This window comes from Lepisosteus platostomus, chromosome 12, assembly GCF_059453375.1.
Source record: "Lepisosteus platostomus isolate fLepPlt1 chromosome 12, fLepPlt1.hap1, whole genome shotgun sequence".
Classification (NCBI taxonomy): domain Eukaryota; kingdom Metazoa; phylum Chordata; class Actinopteri; order Semionotiformes; family Lepisosteidae; genus Lepisosteus; species Lepisosteus platostomus.
The window spans coordinates 6,989,538-7,014,037 of record NC_142622.1 but is presented as its reverse complement, the minus strand read 5'-3'; the positions used below and the strand labels follow the sequence as shown (position 1 = coordinate 7,014,037).

General features: G+C 35.6%; 1 protein-coding gene across 1 annotated transcript; it reads left to right on the top strand.

The window, feature by feature from the left end:
* The first annotated feature begins 739 nt into the window (after nucleotides 1–739).
* pnp4b (purine nucleoside phosphorylase 4b) lies at nucleotides 740–24,169 on the top strand. Its single transcript, XM_088600654.1, has 6 exons — nucleotides 740–899; nucleotides 2,988–3,160; nucleotides 9,922–10,025; nucleotides 19,473–19,648; nucleotides 20,706–20,896; nucleotides 22,639–24,169. Exons 1-6 carry the CDS (start codon nucleotides 877–879, stop codon nucleotides 22,860–22,862), a joined length of 891 nt encoding a protein of 296 aa, XP_088456780.1. The 5' UTR covers nucleotides 740–876; the 3' UTR covers nucleotides 22,863–24,169.
* The last annotated feature ends 331 nt before the right edge of the window (nucleotides 24,170–24,500 follow it).

Below are 24,500 nucleotides of genomic sequence, written 5' to 3'. Positions count from 1 at the left end.
ATCTACTGTGTCAGAAGTTAAGAGCCATTTAATTAGCCTTTAAGGGGTTATTAGGGAGGGGGGGATTCATAAGAGACTTTTTACTGAATAAAACAAGAAAATATTAACAAAAGGGTGTGTGTTAGCATTTCTGATTTTTTGATCGTAAGTGTGTGTGGTTTTTTTCTCGTTAGTCCTTCAGATAAGAAATCTTAGAGGAACAATTTGTGATGGTGAGATTAGTAATGCAAGTATCATCCATTAGAAAACATTACAAAAGAACCATACAATTCACATAAAATGCTGTACATCAAAAGGAAAGACAACAATCAAGCATGAAGCCCTTGAAAAATCAGAAAAAAATTGCAAACCTATTCTGAAAGGCACTGATTCATTATGAATAATCTAGCAGAGTCTGAGACATTTTTGTAATTGTTTAATCCTTCAAACTAATAACTGATGTGGTTAGTTTTGAAGCTACATGCTCAATGGTAAAGGTTGTTCTTAATCAGTGAAAGGTGCAGTCAAATCAAAAGAGTGCATTGGGGGTTTGAAATGGTGAAGCAAAAAGTACTGGAAGCCATCCACTGTATCTATTGCTGATAAGTCTTTCAGACTAGTTTTATTTGGAATTGGGGCACAATGTGTTACTGATTAACTGAGATGAATCCTTCAGTCACAGTAACAGAACCATTTCACCTACAGTATGTAACTGTTATCCTAGACCCGCAGTATTTCTGCATAAATTCCCAAACTTCTCCCACTTCTCGGTCAGCCAATGAAAAACAACCATACCAGTCCTTGTGATCTGTTCATTTCTCTTCACTTTGTCCATAAAGCTCAATCTGATGATTGTTAACAGACTGCTACTGTGCGGGAAGGATTGTTTCTAGGATCATGCACACTAAAGGAAATCAATGGTAAACGATTTCAATTTGCATCTCTCAGATCTCTACAGATACACTTTTCTTTTACATTGTATTTTTTACAGGGAGGAAGAAGTAGTATTCAGAAACTATTCATAACTGAAAATGCTTCAGATGCCAAACGATACATAATAACCTTTTAATGTTTTAATATTTACGGTGTCTTTTGTTTTCCATAGCAATGTGTCTGCATAATGTACTTGATTATTCTCTTTAACTGTTAGTCTGCACATAAAGGAATAAATGCAGTCTACACTTCTTTCCTTCGGAAACATTCATGGTATGTACACACAGCAGTAATTCTCAGAGAAGAAGAGAGATATAATTTTAAATCTGAAGGTTGTGGCAATGTGAAAGGGAATTGAAGGTTATCATACTTCCCCGGAAAAATAGAAGAGTATTGAATGGCCATATACGTGGTCCACAGGTATTTCATCCATTAAAAATGGATAGGGATTACTATGCACAATCGGAAGGAAGAGATCCAATTGCTTCATGACATATAGACTCTGTTAGTGATTACTTGTAAAGTAATTAGTGAAAGCAAGGCTGCTGATTAATTTTAAATCAGATACAACATTACTTGATGAACAAACAAAAAGCAGAAGGGAGAATGGGTTTCTAAAGGTTATGTGGACACACATGAATTTCCTCAGGGATTCACGGTGCTGAAAAATTAGTTGCAGGTTAGTGATTAAAATGCACAGTATAGGTTTGACTGAATGAATGGAAACATAACTGCAAAGTCTACCGTTGTGTTCTAAAATGAGCAGAGAGATTTTGTGGTGCAGATGTTCGAAGCCAAGATTTAAATACCATGTAATGACAAGAGGATGATTCAGAGTAAATAATCTTCGATGGAAGAATAGAAGGAAACATATTTTGTACATCTGCTGGAAAAGAACACTTATCTTGGCCCAAGCAGGGCATAATTCCGTTGTATTCAATAACAATGTGTTCGGCATGTTCCTGAATCTGACACCACAGTTTGTGTGATTACTATGCTTTTGTAGCTTACGATAAGGTGAAATTAATTTTTTTACAAATTCAAAAGTATACACATAATCAAATAAATTAATTTGGCAAGGTCAGGGAATTTGAGCAGACAAACATGGTGATGATTTCTGTAGATACAGTATGTGGGTTTCTGTTACATCAGAAATAAAATATATGAATATTTAGGCATTTTAATTTAGGTACATAGGTATATAGGTAGAGTAGCCCGGATTACACATATAGGCATGTCAAGTGTTTCCGAGGTGGTTATTTTATGACTATATGTTCCAGTGTTTTGTGTTTAATTAACGCAACTGGGGGGTGAAAACACTTTACACCAAGCAATTTCTGGGCGCAAACTACATAGCATAGCGTATGCACTTTGCACTGTGGTATCAGGGGAAGGGTTTCATGAAAAAAATACAACTACAATACTGACACAGGAGAAAAAAATCGGCCAGCTAGGGGAAAGATTTGACATAAATTATTGTGACCATATTCCCACTCATGCTTTTATTTAGATTTAGATATATTTACTCATTGTATTATGTTAATGGTTAAATTTACAGCACATACAGTATAATTTTACACTGGAGCCTTGTAGCCACAATACTGCTATAGACATCATAGCAGTTCAATCAGAAATTAATAACACTGTCACCATTGCTTCCACTACTACTACTACTAAAAATAATAACAAAAAGAAGATTCAACACATTAAAAAACCTTCACTTTCTCACATTATACAGCATTAATCAATTGACACTTTTCAGTTGCATATTTAGTTTCTATGGTATTATTGTACACTTTATAATTATTACAAAATAAAGCTTACTTTAGTTACAGGCAAGAGGTGGAGGTGATTCCTCTGGGGCGCTGCAAATAGAAAACAAATACACTAATATAATACACAGTGCTATACATATGGCTAATATCCATATGCAGTGCATATACTGTGTCCTATTGAAATCTACTTTATATCATATGATACACTTTATAGTCCATACAGTTGTTTATACTTTGGAGAAGCTGAGCTCCAAGTGTTTAATTTGTTCGTATTTGTTCCTAACTTTGTTTGATATGCAGTTGCTGCTCATTTGAAGACTACAAGTACACTACTGAGTGGCTCCTAAGCAGGACCAGACACAGACCGAAGATTGCAGTTATCTGTGGATCTGGACTGGGACTTCTTGCCGATTCAGCCACTGACCAGCAGTCGTTCCTTTACAAAGATATTCCCAATTTCCCCATGAGCACTGGTGAGCAGAGGAAAACAATGTGTTACTTTGAGGTTTTAAAGGAAATCTTGCCAGCGTTATCTGAAAGAGAATTCAGTTAACTCACTTTTCATGATATAACATGGGACTCTCCTATTAAATAGCTTTACATATATAGTATAGTAGAAGTAATATGTTTCAGTTGAATTATATGTACTGTAGATATACTATATGTTTATTGCATATTAAATATACAGAATATTCTATATATATACTAAATTTTATAATAATAATTAATTATACTTATATAGCGCTTTTCTGGACACTCCACTCAAAGTGCTTTACAGGTAATGGGGACTCCCCTCCACCACCACCAATGTGCAGCCCCACCTGGATGATGCGACGGCAGCCATAGTGTGCCAGAACACTCACCACACATCAGCTATCAGTGGGGAGGAGAGCAGAGTGTTGAAGCTAATTCAGAGATGGGGATTATTAGGAGGCCAATTTATTACATGAAATGAATGTAAGGTTTAAAAAGAAGACCAGACTATTTCGTGGAAGTGGAATGTAAGATATTCCAGCCAGCTCACTGCTTGGAGAAGCAGGTTGTCATGACATACTGTACAGTACACGTATTGTATGCCAGTGTTTCCCCACACATCATCCTACTTGTCTTACACTACATCGTTCACCTGCTTTATTTTCCAGGAGTGATCCAGCAGGCATAACCCTCAATGTCATATCAAATAGTGTCATAGCACTGTGCTGGCAGATCTACCTTCAGCTCAGCTCCATTTCCAAACTGGCAGGACACTGAAATACTGTCTGATATCATTTACAGGGGGCAGTACATAAAATGCATCTGTTACCCACACTGGGCACATGTACAGTAGCTCATCTTCCTTGGGTAGTAAACGACAGGTCCATGTGTAAATGCAAACCGGGTATTATTTACTTTCTTACTAGGTTTTATTTTACATATAGTACAGTATGTTATTCTACAATGTTGTTTAGCTACAAGAGACAGAGGGATAGAAAAACTGTAGTATAAATAATAAAGAACTCAAATGTCAACATGAAAAATGTCAACATTTTCAGCATGCTGTTAAAATATGTAAGATATAAGTGTACAACTAATTCCAGTGCTAATGTGGATTTATAATAGAAACCACGGAAAAAAATAACCACTGGACAATCAATTCTTTATGTTTCTGAGTCACCTGAGTTTGGATACTTTGGCATTCACATTATTATCTCAACAGTTAACAATAAAAGCTATTAAAACTATACTATTATATACAGTACATGTGTATAGGCTAATGCATAATGCTGTTTATTATGAACACTATGTACGTGCAGATCTGTCATTATCATTCAATAATGCATTATCCTTGTTGGATCCAGTGCAATCTGCAAACTGCCATAACGTCAGTGTAATCAGAGAACAATCTGAATCTAAGCAGCATCTTACTCCTCATGTTAACTATAAATGATATTTTGAAAATGTGAAATAAGGAAAGCAGTTACTAGAATCAGCAAATTGAGCCAACAATAGAACTAACATTACCTTTTCTAATATGGTTTGATAAAATACTAATGGCATTATGAATAGTAGATTCATAATCTTTCAAACGTTTATTTGTGGTCGTTAAATGTAGCAGTTAACTATTGTAATAGTAAATACTCAAATTGAAATCTCCTAAATGTTCAATATATGAATGTATATATATATGAAAATAATTAAAATTATTGGGTTATTTCTCATGTAAATTTTATTTGCAACCCATAAATGAGGTAGGGATGCCCATAAGGTTGCCAGTTAGGGGCTGGTAAGCACACCTTTAGCTTATACTGTCCTTATAGTGTTACTGTATATTATACTTATAGTGTTCATTCAGTTGCAAGCTAATCAGCTGGAGTCTGTCTGGAATGCCAGGAATCTCTAAGTGTAAAAATCAGAGAAGCACATACCTGTGAAGGCATCATAGACCTGTCACAAGAAAGACACTGAACAAACAACAGTTTTAAAATCAGTTTTGGTGGAAGCAGATCATAGTTTACCCACAATGTTAAATTATGCACTGGTTTTAGTCTATCACAGTCTATAGCTGACTGTCAGTACACGTGAATGTTTTCAAGGAGCAGTGTATGTCATTGTTTTTTTTTTTTAGCTGTTACTCATTCTCTAACTGAGAATATTTAATATTTAGATAATAATAAGTCTGAACAATAAACCTAGTTATTAGTATTACGATCCCGAACTATCAGTTTGTTTAATCTCATTCCGGAGGTCAGTTTTGAGTATTATATTATTGACTATGTAGAAAAGTTCAGAACTTAGAAGGTCACATTCAGGATGCTCAAGACTGCTCAAGAGTCTGCTGATTCTTTGAGTAATGTCATTTGTATGATGCTGCACACTCATTTTAACACCTGATTCCCACACAAATAAAGGCCCTCTCAATCACAGTACAGCAAATGACATAACTGGAGTTATTAATACTAATAAAAGACCAGTCTTCTAAGACAATGAAATGGTCAAAGTTTTATCATATAAAGCTCAGAATAAAGATAAAAAATCTGGTAGCCTGTATTAATTGGCGGTTTGATGTAAAAAACAATATTCAGCTTAGGTTTTATGTTACTCATAAATGCAAGCTTAGATTAATGATGTTCTTTCGTCAAACACTAATAATTGCAGGTAATTTATAACATTTTGTTTTGATGTTAATAAAAGCTGGTCTGGAAAATAGCATGGGGCTTTGTGTTCCAATCTGTAATACAAGCTGCTTATAATCCTTCATTTGTCACCCAGGCTTGTCAGTTAAGAGAGGTTTATCGTCAAACTCATGGTAAACCCTTTCAATTGCAAAAGAAAAACTTTTGTTTTGTTTATTTTTGGCCTTATTATATCAGGGCTAAGGCACTAAAATATTCACTGCTTTATCACAATAGTATTATCCTTAACTGATAATATGGAAGCTGTGGATCAATAGTCCACTTTCCACAGAAATTCATCCCAATTCTTCAGGAGTAAAAGATTAATACAACATAAAATATATCTTATAACAATCAATGTAGAAAACATTCCAATTAAATTACCAAAAATATATAAATGAAAATATGTTAATATTTATTCAATTTCAACTTTCATTATTCTCCACAAGAAAAAACAAATATTATTTGCCAGTTAATTATACAAAGCTTGATTAGCACGGCTTTCCAATCAAGGAGAATAATCCTCAGACATTCAATGGGAGTTTCCTTCTGTATTAAATGTGTGATACTTAGGTTTAAATTTAAAAATCAAGGCCTCTCTCTAGAGAGGAACTTGGGAAAGTCAGTATTTACATGTTAAAATGCTGTATTGTGGTAAACGATTAAATACTTTAAACAATTATTTTAAGAAAATTAAGATTTGATTTTTGCAGTTGTTTTGTCATCATTACTGGTGTTAATTTTCTTTCTAGAAGCCCCCGAGATTTTTGAGTCATGGTTTTGCTACAAAGATGAGTCATTGTTTTGCTATAAAGAATTAATTCACTTCATCTCATAATACACAAAGTGGGTTTATATTTTTTGTCACTTTAAACCGTTATAGGATTGGAGATCTTATTTCTGGATTAAAAACAAAGCCAGGTTTGCACTAAAGTAATTTTTTGAAAGCTGTTCTTTGCTTTGGTCTAATTTGTACGCCACAAATGTTCACATTGCATGGACTTGATCGGGCTCCCCAACCCTGGTGTTGGATGACAAGTACAATATGTGGGCCAGGTTTCCAGGTCTCTTTGAAGGACCAGGGCTGTGCTGGGAGAAGTTAGTAAAACTGGTCAAATCAAGCCAATAATAAACTGATCTGGATTATGAAGAGACTGAAAACCTGTAGACACACCAGAATCAAGATCGGAGACCCCTGCTCTACAGTACATAGTACATAGTGTAGGAAATACTAAATGTATATAAAATTGTAAATTTAGATATGGAATGCTAAGTTGTATGGTCTATAAATTTAGTAATTTAATTTCAGAAGATTTTTCATTCAGTTTCCTCTTGTTGCTATCTAACAATTCCATGTTTTTTTGTAAATGAATTGTGCTCTGTGATTTTACATGAACAAAACAGCAAGGCTTTGTGCTGAGATTTCTCTTACCCCTTGTCCAGTAATGGCGCACCAGACCCTCTCATTTGCCACACAATTTATCACAAGACGAATTGCCTCCGTGCTCGTGCAGGCACAGTGATTAAAAGTTAACTGAAAATGGCACTGAAACAAATGGAACGAAGGAAATGGATTTCAACATTTTGCAGATACACCTTAGAGTCGATTAGACAGATAGCACCTGGTTTGTCAGACCAGCAACACTAAGCTACGGCGCCTAATGGAAAAGAGCTGATCTTTCTGTGGGTCATTTTTATTCAACACAGTCGTGTTTTCCTCTGATGCAGTCACAATTTCTGCATTAGCTCCATAGTCATTACATTAGTTTATAACATTTAGTGTAATGTGTGCATTTTGTTGGTTGAAAAATATGAATGCATGTCCATAATGCATACTGTAGGTCTGTATGACCATATGAATGTATTGTATGTGTGCCCTATGTCTAATAGAAAGGATCAGGCTGCTGCTGTAATAAGCCTGCCTTTTGAAGTGCCAAACAGGATTCAATGCCCCTGCTTGAACTGCCTGGTCTTCCAGTGTTAGATGGGGCTTAGCAGTGGGTGCTGTCACTAAATTGTGCTGCACAATGCAGGGGGCTGCTGTTGCCATGTCTGCTGAGCCAGGGGTAGGGCACTCTGTACATTGGCTTCTCGCTCTTTCATTTTCATACACTTGAATTTTCTCCATGATAGAGTTAGGTTTTGCACGTCTGGCAAACCGAATTGCTTTCTGAACGCCAAGGATGTCTTTCAGAATCTCTTGAAAGATAATCTGGCATGAAATCGGTGAACCTATAGTCATGTGCTGACAAAGGCTGCTTCCACAGTTTGACCTTTGTCCAGCCTGATCTTGCAAAACACCACATGATGAAACTGTATTGCATTTTCACTGCAAACTCTTTTCTGCTTACATCCCCAATACACGCATTCCCAAGATGCACAATTTCTGTCTGCTTTATGCTCAGAACTGTCCACTTGCCAATAAACGTCCCTCTGATGATTGGTTGTGAAAGAAAGCCCCTGGTACTACGACTTTCAACTGGACAGCACTTTAAGAGCATCTCCAGTCTTGACTTTGTGCACATGCATTGCAAACAGATTGCAAGCCATTCACTGCTGCATCCATGCAACAGGTCTTGACATAGAAAAGAATCATCATAAAACTTAACAACTATCCAAGCCTTTTATTATGGCAATATAAAATCCATTTGCATTTTTCAATTCAAAGAGCTGATGAAGCAACAGATTTTTAATCTCTAGTTTTTTTTTCTGCATATCACACACAAGCTGAATTAAATGGTCTGGTCCTATCTGTGAGTGCAAGAAAAAAAGGTCTTTTTCACTACCTGTAAAATGGCATTGCAAATCAAATCAGTATAATTCTACTGCAAATGGTTTTGGAATGCAGAACTTGAGTAATTAAAATAACCCGCCTTCATATTCTTGATCCCTTCGTAATGCTTTGAAAAGATAAACTGTACAAAAATAACAGGAAATTTCCTTTCCAATTTTGATTCGTTTCATTTGTTGTGCCATTGAAATGGTAAATCAAGTTCTGCAAGTAATTTTTCAAGATCATAAAACTTTGGTATGGTAAATTGTATTTCTCTTAGTTATCCTTTTATGACTGAAAGTTTTTTTTCTGCAATGTTTGGAAGAATGCCACTTTTTCATACAGTTAACATTAACCTGAACTCTCCAGCAGTAACTTGTCTTCTATGCCATTTCATTATTTGTAAAAAATTAATAAACAATTGTTGATGCAGTTAAAAACTGTTTTCTACAACTGAATTTCTGTCTACACACAGCAGTTTAAATATCAGATGGATTTTTTTTTTATGTCTCATGTAATGTTTTGTTTTATTATTGGTGCTAACGGTTTAATAATTGTAATAATAGACATGTATACTGTACTGTATATCATCTGTCTTATCGTACTTAACACCCCTGTCTACTTTATACACAAAATTTCAAAATTCCCTGGAACATTTCAATATTTTAATGACCTTAAACAAATGCATATTTAGAACTTCCTTTTTGTCCTTCTTCAGGCTGGCCACAAGGTACATTTATAGCAAGGATAACTTGAGATAAACCCTTGTACAGCTACAAAACATAGCAGGCAAGCAGGCCGAAAATCCTTGCAAAGCTACAGACCATAACTTGTACTTTGGCTAAAGAAGTCAGATTTCTGAGCTGTAAGCAACTGGGTTTTATTCATGGTGTTGTTATCAGCTTGTAACGATTGTGACATCTGTGCATAAAAACATAATTATTAGTGTAAAAATATTTTTAGAGGGGCAGGATTGACATTAGGATTAGGATTGGGTAATTATTAAATCAGATACTTATCTTTGTAATAGTAAAAAAAACTAAATGCATTCAACGTTTATCGCAATAATTATTTTTAATTCAATGACAGAATAACTTTATTTCTCTTTATTTCAATTGGGAATTGCGGCATAATACATATTCTTGTAAACTCTGTTCAACAGCTCAAGAAAAGAAACTCTGATATGGAAATTTTGGAATGCACTCTATTGCAAATTAAAGCTCTGAATGTTCTGTTAAATAACAATGTAAGCACTTTGATATGCAATCCCATTACGTGCATGCCATATGCTCTGTGTATTCTTTTACAGTTCCTGGCCATGAAGGGTGCCTTGTGTTTGGGAATCTAAATGATAAAACATGTGTCTTCATGCAAGGCCGATTTCACCTTTACGAAGGATATTCATTGTGTAAGGTAAGATACCCAAGATGTCAGCTTTGGCTGTGCTCTTTCTAGGGTTTGTGCTAGGGTGAGTTTTATGGCTGCAATAGGATTACAGTTTAAGTTTGGTTTCTTTCATACTTGGATTCTAGTGATGTTGTTGGCACAGACTGGCAGAATCATGGTTATGGTTGCATTTGGGGTGATTATACATCGATATTAGTCTTGGTTAACAATGGTCACTTGATGAACTTACTGTGCTGAAAACAGAACTTGACTTTATCTTTGAAATTTTAACCTCATTTAATTCAAATGTCTACACCCCTTGTTGAAACCCAGTGTAACTACAGAATATGTATCAGTGCTGAGTGGGATTCCTCAGTTTATAACTAATGCCATCAGAGGGGGAACTGCTCATTTGTAACAATATTATACTCCATCCACAAAATACTCATAAAAAATAATTACACTGATACATTATATGCTGATACACCATTAATGGCTTAATTAACGATGTCACAAAATCTAGATACCTTATGAACAAATGTTATAATACATCCTGCCACAATTACACAATTAATTTAAACTACACAACTGTGATTAATAAGTGGCTGCAGAGCCTAGTTTATTCTTCTTTTCATTAATATACTACTACCAGTGTATTACTGTATATGCTAATGTTTTCAGTAATTAAATGCAGGATTTTCTTTACAATGCAGTTAAAGAGTAAAGCTTTGTATTGCTTTCTAATGCTACAGAAGGCTATTTCAATAATATTTCTTTCACATCACGTCTTTGGTCTTAATAAATTATTTTTAGCACCTTTTATTCTTAATCCTTAAGCAGAGAGTACACTGACTGTATAAAGCCTGATACTTGTTTGTTTTATCACAATCTTACCCTTCAATAACAATAGCTGTTGACCTGCAGAGGAAAGGGGTGCCAATTTGTCAGAGCATCGCAAGCCTACTGCCTTAGGCCTTGAAAGTAATTTATCAAGGACAAGTGAATCTGTGGAAAGGTTCTCAGATTTATAAAACAGAAAAGATCTGACATCTATTGCATGGAACATTAACTTTATCTGTCACTATTAAAATCTTCCAAGTATGATGATAAAAAAAAACATAACTAGAACTGCTGATTCTGAAAAAGACAGTAGAGCTCTGTACTGAAAAGACCGCATTGTCTGGCCTCATTGAAACAGCATTTGCACTTTTATCCCAGTAATAATTTCAAACTTGCTAATTGATCAATTGTTGGCTCTTAAAATTGAAAATCTATTAGATTAAGATTTAAGTGAATGTATGCTGTACATGAGTCTTTTATTCAAATTATATATTCAACCAAAGGATTGTTGATTTCTTCATTCCAACCATATTTTTAATAAAATCTACAGTAAGTATCTGTATTTATAATCTGAAAACAATGTACTATGTTAATTGTGCACAATTAACATGTTCCTGTTTCTGTGAAACTGCTGATACATGAAATCTGATATAATTTTTTTATAATTCTACCGAAGTCAGATCCCACTTGATTCCTAAATATTTTACTTAATTTTAACAAATACAAGAACATAAGACTGTTTACAAACAGAAGGCCCATCCAGCCCATTTGGTAGTCAGTATCTCATTGAATGGAATATCTCAATGATCAAGTATCTTCAGGAGCATGACTGGGTTCAGATCATGTCAGTTCCAGTGATGAGGGGTAATTTTTTTAATGTAAGGAATATAGTACAAGGTTTAGAGTGTGAAAAGCAAAAACTATAGGGTTTTCTTTAACATTTTTCACACATTTCAAAGGACCCATTTAACTGAGGAACCATAAGGCTGTTTCTCTAAAGCAGTAGAATATTGCCAACAGAATAAAGCTTTTCACACTCTAAACCTTGTACTATATTCCTTACATCTATTTGTAATACAATACATATAGAATACATATAGAATACATGTATTTGGTTCAGATCATGTCAGTTCCAGTGATGAGGGGTAATTTTTTTAATGTAAGGAATGTAAGGAATATCTATTTGAATATCTATTTGTATATCTATGCGCTGAAATCATCTGTCACTCGTTGCATTGAGGATCTGCAATTTTCTCTAGGACCTAAGAAATCAAACTTTTCCCCGGCATAAAGGTATTCTCTGCATGATTACACTGTTGAAAACACTGGTATTAACAGGCCACCTGTTCTATTTCCACATGGAAATCAGGAATTCTGCTCAGGAAAGTACCAATTTCACTGGTCATTTTTAACACCATTAACACCAAAGACCTCAAAGTAAGAGCCCAATAGGTAATATGAGACTAAACATCTGTTGCCACCAGTTTTTTTAAGTGCTTCATGTTCACTGACATGATTTTTCAGTAAATACTGATCACGTCTGTGAAAGTGTATCCGCAATCTTATTCAACGATCATCAACAGTCATACAGTACATTTATAAACGTACTTATTTGCTGGAAATCCCCATTACTAACTAAATGTCATGACAGATGTCCTTTTTTTCTTTAAAGGACATAGAATTGTGGACTACTATCTGCAAAAGATACAAAAACTTTATGAAAACTACTTTGTATCACATTACTGCGTAAGATAACTATGTACTTAATGACAAAATGTAATTGTCCTTTCCTTCAAAGGCAGAATTCTGGAAATATGAGCAAAGCTAGTCTTGGTTTACAGTAATTCTTGAGCCTATGATTAAAGTAATAGTTGAGCTTATAGTTTTTCATGCTTTACTGTCTCGAAATCTGTAACCGAATATATCAAAGTGTTATCTGGAAGAGCATAAATACCTGATATTTGTTTTTTTTGCAAATGACATATTTTATTGATGAGGAACAATCTATAGCAGATTATTTCATTTTTAATATTTACAGGACTCAAGGGTTAATGCTGAGCCAAAAGACAGTTGGTTACGTTAAAGGCACAATTACGATAGTACAGTTTTTGTTTTTAAATCATAGGTGACTCAACAACCTGTAGAGAGAAAGAAATTATTCTTGATGTGCAAGTAAACACAATCTTTGTTTTTCATTCCTTAAATGCATTTATAATAATTCTGAAGAAAAGTAAAGAACAATAGCAGTGATCCTGCAAAAAAAGCTTACCTAGTGTGTAAATAATTTAATATATTAATGCCATACAATAGTAGGTTATGTAACTGGCAAACATTGAAATGTTGAAATCTTGTGCATAGTGGCAAATGTACAGTAAATACAAAGTATTAACATTTAGCAAAGGTTTATGAGAGGTTTCCTTTCATTCCTTTTATGGCATTTTCTACAAAAAGGATACCCTAAACCAAATAATAAATAAAGTGCAATAAATGAACCCATTCTTAGCATAGCTTCATAGCACAGCTCCATTTCACTCTGCTGTCCTCCCCATGGTATTTACTCTCTGTTCAGTATACCAATTGTTCTCAAAGTTAATCGGTTAATATTCATGCTCATTTGAGTCAAACAATGCTAAGAAATATTTTATGGACATTACAGTACATGAGGGGATCCCCGTCTTTGTCTTACTTTCTCACCACAAAATAAAAACAGATATCTTAAACTGTAGTAAAAGTTACTGATTATCATGACACATTAGCAAAAATAATCCTACTGTAACATGCACAACAAAACCACCAGGGAGCAGGAGATCAGAAACTAGAATCGACTGCGAGAGTCAACTGCAAAATCCATTTAAAAGTTTCTACTTCTTAAAATTGGACTTATTGAGCACTCATGGCACAGACTGTGAAAAAGTGCATTGGTGACAAGAAAGCAAACTCCAACAGAGAATCTTCGAAAACTGCCTCATAACGAAAGGACAAAGACCCTCTATCTGCCGATATTCCTCACACTGTCAGTTGCTTTCAGAGTGTGCCTGTATCATTGGCTGCTTGTCTCAGTCTCAATACATCAAATAAAGTGGAAAATCAATCTCCAATAAATTTACTTGGTACACACCATATAGATGCAATTTTAGCTACAGACTAACTCCAGTCTCACTGCTGTCTAGTTTGACCACTTTTACAAATGACATGAGGTAGCCCCAAACCATCAGTTCACAAAAATACAATCAATCAAACAAAAAGAAAACAAAAGCAACAGCTTCTGATTACACACGTCATAAAAGAGTCTAGTTTGCCATTAACTAGATTCGCAGTTTTTTTTTTATATTGTACATCCAATCTAAATTCTAACATACTGCTCAGACAGACACGTTCCATTCACTTTTATTTTGTTCTGAAACTATTTTTCTAGTTACTGCCATTTTGTCTTCTAAGCGAAAAGGTTAACAGTACAATTTCAATGTTCACACTTGATGGTAGCATGGTACCATTTCCAGTAAGTCACATAATAGCCATGGTACTATGTTTTGCTTTGATAGGCAGATTATTATGTGTGCCTTTCCCTCCGGACACCCCCTGGTATCAGAAAAATGTAGAAGGAAAAAATGTACCAAGAGCAACTGCAGAAGCTACCACAAAGCTACTGGATACCTCAAAATCTTTGGTTTTTGTAGGACAAGGCCTGTTACTGGACTTAGAATTAAGTGTTATTAAAGATTTTTAATCATCTTCCTTTGCCTTGACCAAGAAGCCTGGCAAAGGAATGTGGTCCCTCTGACAAGAGACATTGTAAAGCTGTATCAAAGCTAAACAGAGTAATGATACCTGACTTTTCAAGCCACATGACTGTTAGCAGTCAAGATGTTTACTTATCTCCAAGATGCCAGGCCAAGAAAGTAAAGTGCAGAATTCTGTCCAACACATTCTTTCTGCAACAGAAGAAATCTTGTTCGCAAACCCACTGTTAATTTTGCCATCAACAAAATGGTTAAGGAACTACATCCGTTGGAATCTTTCTTTTTATGTTGACATCCTGAATATTCTGGCAGATTCAGAACCAAGCTAAATCCAGAACGAACCACGTTCTCCCCATCTGTCTACCTTGCAGCCAGACCCCAAAAAGACAAATTGTGTGCAGACTGTTTGTAAAGACCGAAGTTCAGCAAGACGCTAACTTCCAATGAGTCCAACGTTGGCCTCGTCTCTTCTGTCAGCATTGGGACTCTCTCAGCACAGAACAGTTGCAACTCAAATCACAGACCGATCAAGCCCAGCTCTGTCTTACCAGCAGGAAGTTTAACACATCAAGATTGTCGAGTATAAAACTTCTTTATTTACACTTTAATTCTCAAGAGTTGAACTATTATTCAAAAACACATTTGATATTTAGTTCACGGTACTAAATGCATAATTACTTGGATCTGAGAATATAAATATGATGTAATTATGTGACACTGATATGACGATATAGACCATAAAATTTATGTGACAGTCCATGTGTTTAAACTCTGAAGTCATTAACTCTGATCTTTGTAAACCCAGAGTAAATGATCAGTTTTTGATATCACAGTAGATCATTTCAAATATATTTTATTATGTTTGTTTTTTGTTATGCATATTTAGCTTTATATCAATAAATTGTAAATTGTATATTTAGAATCTGTGTGAAACCATAAGTTATTATGTTTGATTGGTACCTAAAAGACATCTAGTACTGTCGCTATTTAATGTTGCAGTTCTGATTGTGACCCCATATCACCTACACATGCACTATGTTGTTGGAAGATAATCTTTCTTTTGCACTTATGTAGTTTATAGTTTTAACCATGGTTAAAACTATTTTGCACATTAACTGTATGAAATAAAATTTAAATAGTCTAAATTAAAATAGTTTACCATGGTAAGTCTACTGTATGTTGAATTTTCACAGGTTTTTATAGGTTTACCATTTAATACCATATTTATGCTATGTGTATGTACCTTTATGTTAGACACTTCAGCAGTGTTTTACAATGAATGCTCTATGCATTTTAGTTTTTTTTACTGTGCCATCACAATAAATCAGTAACAATAAACAAGGCTCTGCAATTGAAAGATTGTTTCGTTCTTTGCTGCATTTTAACTAGTATAGATTATTGGAGCAGCAAAACATATACCTCTTAAGAGCAAGTGATATTGCTAAATGTGTAGGAAAGTCAAAATAAGCAGCAATATCATTTTAATAATGCAATATTTCACAAAACTATCATACCATACTTACCCAACTGAGGCTCATATTAATGACTTCTGTTGTAGTTTGGAAAAGAAACCTGAGGCAGGATTTAAATTAATTTTCTGAAACTGAATTCAGCATCCATATAGAGGAGCAGGTCTGTTTTGCATTTCCTGTTTTATTATCCAGGTATCTAGGAAAGATTTTTAGCAGGGGTTAATTATAATTCTTGCATTATTAGCCCATAGTTTTTCCACTCTTTGAATAAAATCACTCATGCTGTTAAAATGCAGTGAAAGTCCTGCAGTGGCTTTATCTGACTGTTCAGTTTCATACAAAGCAATTTAGCACTGCAAGGAGATTTACTGCAGGTCGTTGTAGGCCAAATGTATCACCTCAATGCACAAGAAACATGTTTAACATTCTCAATGTCTACTTTAAAAGCTCCACCAGGCATTGTAAGCTTCACTGGGGAAAAGGGGCTGTTTTCACTTCCTCTATTCTTCATAATTATGGAAAATATTAATTATACACTTTGCCCATCCAGAGGGAGGTCGAGATTGAGCAGCTGGATAAGATATCTGGCATTCAGACTTAGTTACCAATTAGTGCTCTGCGGGTTGATGGCCACTTTCCCTACCTGACTTTTCACTCCATAGTTAATTAGGTTTTCATGAGTCACTGTGCTCTAAAGGACAAAGGGCTTTTACGTTAAACAGAGCTATTCCTGTATGCATACAATAATTACTTACACACTCTTTGCATCCTGGTAGATGCATTATCCTCTTTACAGTTACAGTATATGTAATTGAAACAGATGTTTAAACATTTTTCCACACAATAGGAAATGAAGCAAAAAGGCCCTGCAGGCTTATTGACAAGCTCATGTTAAATTGACAGCAGTTCTAGGTGCTGTATGAGAACATGCAAACACTTACAAATGAGAGGAGGCCATGCAGCTCCCATAGTTCACGAGGTTACCAGTTGCTCTTTGAATCTTATCCAGATGTTTCCTGAAAGAAGTCAAGACGTCATGGCTAGGTAGATAGTTTCAGGCTCTAGCAACTTCCAAAACATCCCCAATGAAGTGTTTTATTATTGTTTTACAACGTAAAATGTCATCTTAGTGTAGCAGTTGTGACTTCCAAGAGAGACATTTGTCAGGGAAACACTATGGGACTTGAGGTGGATGTCTTTTCTGGAGGGGAGAGTAGGGCATTAAAGTGAGGTTCTCTGTGTATTTGAGTTTTTAAAATAACAACACTCTTCAATATAAGTATTTACATGACCAAAAGAGTCTAATGAAAAATAACCTGTTCTGCTCGCTTTAAAATTCTTGCATGTCTGTTTGAATCCTCAACCTGTTGATGTGCACCTGTGTAATTCCAGTGGTAACAAATTACTCTACTGCTTCAGCAACTCATACAACACTGTACTTGTCCTTAGAGATTTCATTTAAGCTCTTCTCTGGTTTTACTCTGCATTTTAATAACTAAAAAGGCAGAAGAATTCTTATAAAAAGACTTGAAACTGAATATGAGGGAATAAGGTGGGGGAATTAGTTAATGTTACACAAATTTGGTTGCACAGTTCTTTAGAAATGGACTCATTTTCTCATTTTCATGCAGCTGGATATATAAGTAGATGGAGCTGGAAAAAGTGAAACACTTCAGCAAAATCTAATCTGATTTAAAATATGTATGAAATAAGGTTTTGAGTATTAAGCATACAAAAAGTCTAATTTTGTGAATATACAGTAGGATTTTGACCATTTCAGTTCGGGCCATTAGTCTTTGTCTTTCCTAGAACTAATACACTTTTGGAATCACAGGCCGGAGTGGACCTACAGCTGTTGACCATGCATAGAACTCATAATAAGAAATGCAACAGGTGATTCACAGAAGAAAAAATGCCTATCATATGAATTAAGGTGACAAGGTCGAACTCATTTGGGATGTGGAATTACACAAAAATGAAAGGCTATGTAACAGAATGTGATGTTGAACTTCACTCTGGTCTATTACACATTCATGCACCCTGACACACAAACACGGCTGTTCCCATTGTCCAGGATCGTAGATGAAAACACTGTTTTGCTTTATAATGCTGAGGTACTAACAACAGGAGTACTAGCTTATTTCTGAATTGTGAATCTCTCTAACCAGCCCAATTTCCATGTTTCTTCTATTGACTGCATCAACTCTGTGTAACAGGTTTTTTGTTGATTGTCACATCTGTTCAAGGGGTTTCATCTGTTAGCTGTACCTGTCAGTCTGACAGTTGCTTGACAAGGTATGACATTCCTATTGAGCTGCGCTGTACGGATGCAATGAGCTCATTATTCATACCTGTTCACACCCCCTAAATGTGACAGTTCTGGTAATGGTTTTTCTGAGGAATTCTATATTTATCTCACTGCCGCCCAAGACCTTTTGCTATTATTCCTCAATGGTGCTGCTCCCAGAAATGACTAGTCATATTCACTCATGGGATAAGCATTAGATAATCTCTGTGCAAGAGATCCTTTTAGTGAAGGAGCTGATGAAAAGGTGAGTGAGTGGTGATATACTGGCCCGTGGAAGCCAAAGATAATAATAACAACACTGTTTTTTCAACAGAGTATACCTTTACAAGAATGTTGCAAAAACTGGGATCTTATGATTCTACTGTATGTATATCACTATCTCTCAAAAGATTAATTCTATAATTGCAGAAGGCAGGTGTTCAAGGTAATGTATGTCTTAAATGGTGAACTGGTTTATGAATATAGATAAGGGGTGAATGTTCATATTGGGGTGACTTGATTTGTAGAGTAGCAGAGAGATCGGTATCATGCTCTTCATAATTTATCTATTATCTAACATATTATATCATAATTTATATTTGATCTAGAATCTAGCTTTTAGACAGTAGCATTGCCACCTTGTATACAGATTTCATTATACCTGTAGATCATTTCCAAGGATTTCTTTTTCATTTCTTTGCTTGAACAGCTGTTTATTTTTATTTTGTTGTTGTTTTTTAACCATAGTGCTCAGTTTGGGAATCCCAACAATCAAATTAGTATGTTTAATATTGTATTGATAGGTTTATGTACATAAAACCTCTTGAAATGATAGATTTTGACATTAAATGCCACCAAAAGCTTTGCACACAACAGAATATCAAGACATCCTGTGGTTATATAGAAAAATGTCATATGATATCAATGATTAGAATGATTTCCTTCATTTTAAAATGTTCATAACTGTAGAACACAGGATCATTAAAGAACCAAATTCTATTAACAATCCTGTTTTCAACATCCAGAATTCACCTTCTTGTCTTCCACACAGTGGTAATACGAAAAAGCGTACGTATAAGATATGCATAAGCATACAACATGAATAACTATTTTTCTGTTTGATTTTCAATGATAGGTAACATTTCCTGTGAGAATATTTAAGCTAATGGGAGTGGAGACCATTATTGTAACAAATGCTTCAGGAGGCTTGTGCCAAGACTTCAAAGTAGGCGACATTATGATCATTAAGGACCACATTAACTTGCCAGGCTTTGCTGGTCAACACCCACTGTGTGGGCCAAATGACGAACGGTAGGCACCGTCTGCAATAATGATGACACCTTTAGCATATAAAAAGGAGGCAATCTGGAACTTTCATATGAAATACAAGCAATGCATAAGGTAGCGTATGTTGTGAAAACATTGTGAAGACATCTGTTCACATTTGGTTTTGTTGTTATTGTTGCTGTTACTGGAAGTGGTTTATTAACAGCCTGAGACACCCCTGTCTATGTTTATAATTATGTTAATGCTATTTAGATTCTGAATTTGTTTGATGAAGGCTGACAGTATAATTCTAGTCAATCATTTTCAGTATCTGTGTCAAATGTCCATAAGCTTCAGCTGATGATTTCCATGGTCATCACTTGCTTATACAACCAATAAACTAAAATGCCAAAGAGAGAGGTAAGGTGCAAAATGACATTTTCCTTAAAATGATCTACCGGAAATAAATGCTCACTCACCAAAGTGTGACAGGACCTGGTCCAGAATCCCATGAAGCGTAGTTCAGGACCCTATGCAGACAGTATAATCCGGAAGTAAGTGGTGAAGGACATCAGGGGAAGGTACAGCAGGATTAGGATGGGTTGACAGACAGGTGGCGGTGACGGCGGTGATCCGGTGCTCGGGGGACATGGCAAAGGCAAACAAGTCCAAACAGTCCTAATGGGGAATCTGGGGCGCAGTCCAGGGTCCAGGAAACGGGAGATCCATCCGAGACGAGACAAACAAGGTTAGAATCCGAAACAGGAATGGGGATTAAAACCAGGGTAACGAGGCCGGGAGCTCCGAGCCCCAGACTCACGGTCAGGACCCCGTGAGGAAGCCTATGCCATCAGGGTCTCTCCTGGACCCGCTGGTAGGCGGCTTCTGGGCGTCCATCTCCCAGTGCTGAGCCAGGAATAGCGAGAGCGCCCGGCTTAAATCATGAGAGACAAACGGGGGGCAGCTGCACATAATCAGCTAAAATACGAAAGGGTCGGAGCGCCCTTGAGAGGAGGGATGACAATCGTGACAAATAGTCTGTGTCAAAAAGCAATACCCCTTTGCACACCCATAGGAATTAATCCTGATCATGTCGTTGAAGGTTTGGAATTCGTTTCCCCTGCATGTCGGATGCCTACAGCAAAGAACTGCGGAAGCTAGCTCTGGATATCTCCGCAGAGCTGGGTTACTCAGACTTCGTAAGAGAAGGTGTATATTGCATGGTGAGTGGCCCCAACTTTGAGACCATCGCTGAAGCACGCATGCTGCACATTCTTGGAAGTGATTCTGTTGGTAAGCACAACGCTCGGAAATATTTGTGGCCAAGTCTTGTGCCATTCTCCTGTCAGGGTCTCCTTCAGTTGAAGTGGTGATGAGAGCAATGGTCATGAAATGAGTAATGGACTGAACTGGAATGTAACTGAGATCTGGGGCTTGTTATGGTCAAGGAAAGTGATGGAAATCTCACTTTCCTCCAGAAAATTACACATTAACTTCCAGAGACAGTTGACTCGCGTCTCCTTTAAATAAACCATCTGATTGTAGACAATTATTCATCACTGAAACTGCTCTTGGTAAAGTGAGTACCTACAGAAATAAGTTTCCCCTTGGTCAAATACTAAAATCGAATGGTCTGAGGTACCATTCCTATACAGATGATATTCAAACCAATGTTTAGACTAAACCTGATACCAAGGTAGCTGTTTATATATTTCTGTTTTCACATATACATTTCATCGAAATAAATTAAAAAGTTATATTCAAAGTTTTTGTGTACATCCGGTGACAGACCTCATAGCTTGGGAAAAGAGCTTGGGAAAATTATTACTATTATTATTATTATTGTAGTTGTTTATTGTTCTTATTTTTCTTCACTAAATCAGAGATTCAAATGCAGGATGCAGTTCAGGTCATGGACTTGTGTAACCTCCAAATAAATATTACCAGAAAGTTTCAGATTACCTTTCAGTGCAGATTCCAAATACAGTAAATATGTTTGTTTTAAAATTGCCAATTTAAACAATTTCACAGTAAAAAGTTTCATTTAAAGATTAAGGATTATAATATTCAAGTATCTAATGTTGTTGCTGAAAAATAGTTGTAATATATTCCTAATCTCTTTGCCTGCTGTGATGTGAGATTCTAGAACTTTTTTTAAACAGGGAATAACTCTCAACTAATGTTTTAGTTTTAGTGAATGTTTCATTATGACATCTCACGGTTAAGGATACTATTAATTGATTTCTCTCTTGAAGACCATCAACAGCTCCAGTCTTTTTTACAGAGTACTGTTTACTGTTCATAAATATATCTACATTGAAACCACATTTGTTTCCTGGTGTATTTCAAAACCAAAAATCCCACAAAACTTTTCATGTTAATCCGACCTTAGAAAAATCAATAAAGAGCTGTTTTTTTCAGAGAATGAGGATTTTAATTTAACATAAAGACAGTAAGACATTATTATTTGGAAATAAATTTATCCAGTCATTACGTATATAGCATACTTGAACGAATATGTTAATACATCAAGCACTTTGAGATGAATGATTTTTTAAAAAGTGTATTATAATCCATCAGTTCATCCAGAAGCATAGTATAATATATGCAATTCTATTTCAATTGAAGCTGTTTTGCCGATACTTGATAATGGATGTACAAGAAAGCCTCTTTCAACAAGGCTGATTCATAGCTGTACTTGAAAGACAATCTGACCTTCTCCAAGCAATTACATTTGTTTCTTCATCACTTTGTCAGAATTCCTTGTGATACAGCCACCTGTGCTAATTAACAAGGCCATAATGCATATAATGCGTTCCAAAGTAAACAATAAAATAAGAAAACCCAAAAATGTTCATCACATATGTTTTCTTGCTATGGGAAAACCATCCCAATTAAGCATTAACAGCAAGCACTGAAATGGCTTTGGCTAACATGTATTGCTTATTAATGATGCAATGGAAGCCCTGTGGTGTGCTTTTCCCATAAAGTTAATTGCCATTTAATTAAAAGCTTTCTTTCTCCATCTCCTGAAGGCATGAGCACGATTCCTGAAGTGACTGTAGCGAAGCACTGTGGGCTACGTGTGTTTGGGCTCTCCCTCATCACCAACAAAGTGTCACTGGATTACAGCAGGGAAGAAAAAGTCAATCATGAAGAAGTCCTTCAGATCAGCAAGACGAGGGCTGAAATGCTGCATAATGTGGTCAACACCCTGATAGCTAAATCCGATCAGATCGATGGGCCAAACAGCAACTAAACCCAAGGGATTTATTCATACTCTATATCCCATGAAATAATTACCACCCCAAGCCAATTAATGGGCAAATATGTGATGCTTGGGTTCATGATTAGCTCAAGAGCTTTGCATCAAGCACATTTTCTCAAAAGTCATTAGTTCAATGTTTGCTTCAAAAATGAAAAATTAAACAGAAGAAACGGTGCCACTGTGAGACAGGAAAAGCCCAAGGTAATTTGCCAAAATGAAATATCAGAAAACGTTCTGTATCTGGTTAGTAAATTGTAGTTAAGAGTATTTGAGGGAACATGGTTCTAATTTTAACCAAAGTTCTGTTCCTGAAAAATAAAATAATTCATTATAGTTTCCACAGACATCAAAGCCAGGTCCTAATTGAGAGAATATTCTGGTGTTATTTCAGATTTTATATTTTCCCAAATGTACCTTAATTATTTATCAATTTTACAGTGAAGAAGGCACAGAGCAGGGTGGAAAACCGTGGAATTCTGGATTATGTATGAACGTCTAATGGGTTGATTGAAATGTGATTTTAGTAGCTTCTTATTAGGCCATGAGTGGCACATACAGTATGGGGTACTCATTACCAGATGGGTTATTTAAATTGTTTTTTAAAAATTGCCTTCTTATGGAAAGCTATTTCGGGGTAGAAGACTTCCACATGGATTAATCTAAATCTGATCTAGTGTCGCTTCTGTCAGTATCTCTCCTGCCACGAGGATGGAATAAAACATTTAGTTATTGGGAACCAGGGACCTTGAGCTCAAAGAAAAACCAGCGCCCTTCCTTTGTTTCCACTGTGAAGTGGAACCCTGGGAGACAGGGAATGTGCAGGCTCTTGCTAACTGAGATGCCATAGCAGTTTTCTGGAAATTGAAGTGGCAAAAACATCATAAAATGAATCTTGCTGCCTTCATTTACCCGTGAAAATCGGAAATATTTAAGCATCCTTCAAAGATTCAATTAATCAGTGAAACATGCTTCTGTCAAGCCCATATGCTCCTCTTCTGTCTGTTATTAATACCTGTGACAAAATTGCCAGTTTCAAAATAATTATTAGTGTTATGAATACTAACACCACACGAAGAACAGTTTTGTAGTTTAATTTGCAAATAGAAAATAAAAATCTTTGGGATGCCTCAAATATCTGAAGAAAGATTTGTATTTACATAAATAATGAGAGTTAATTCAATACTGATTTAAATTAAATTTAGATTTAAAGCAAAGTTTCATATTAAGTTCTTGAAAAGCCTGATGCATAAACTGTCCTTAACGTTGATGCTGTTACAAGAATAAAGTAAAAACAGGTGTGTTTGTGTTTTTATTTTCATATTTTCTCACTTACAGTACCACCAGTATTATTCTGTAGCACAAAACATTTTTCTTGGAAAAAAACTCAAGAGCTTTACTCTCTCATTCATGACATTCTCTTGCCCTTGTGAATCATTATAACCAACAACCTACAGTACAGTATGTGTCCTACTGATTAACGCTAGTGTCTCTAGTCCATTTTCATAGACTTGTGTGTGACAGAGTCAAATTCAAAGTTTTTTAAAGATATGTGTCCTGTGTTACTGCCTTTTTTCATCACACTTTGTTTTTTATTGTGCTCTAACATGTTGCACCCATTCATTTCCAATC

Bases quoted from the DNA above. Each gene is read 5' to 3' on its own strand.
- pnp4b (XM_088600654.1), top strand. From the start codon at position 877: ATGCACACTAAAGGAAATCAATG. The intron at 10,026-19,472 runs GTAAGATACCCA...TTTCAATGATAG, and splicing joins AAGGATATTCATTGTGTAAG to GTAACATTTCCTGTGAGAAT. The intron at 19,649-20,705 runs GTAGGCACCGTC...ATGTCGTTGAAG, and splicing joins TGTGGGCCAAATGACGAACG to GTTTGGAATTCGTTTCCCCT.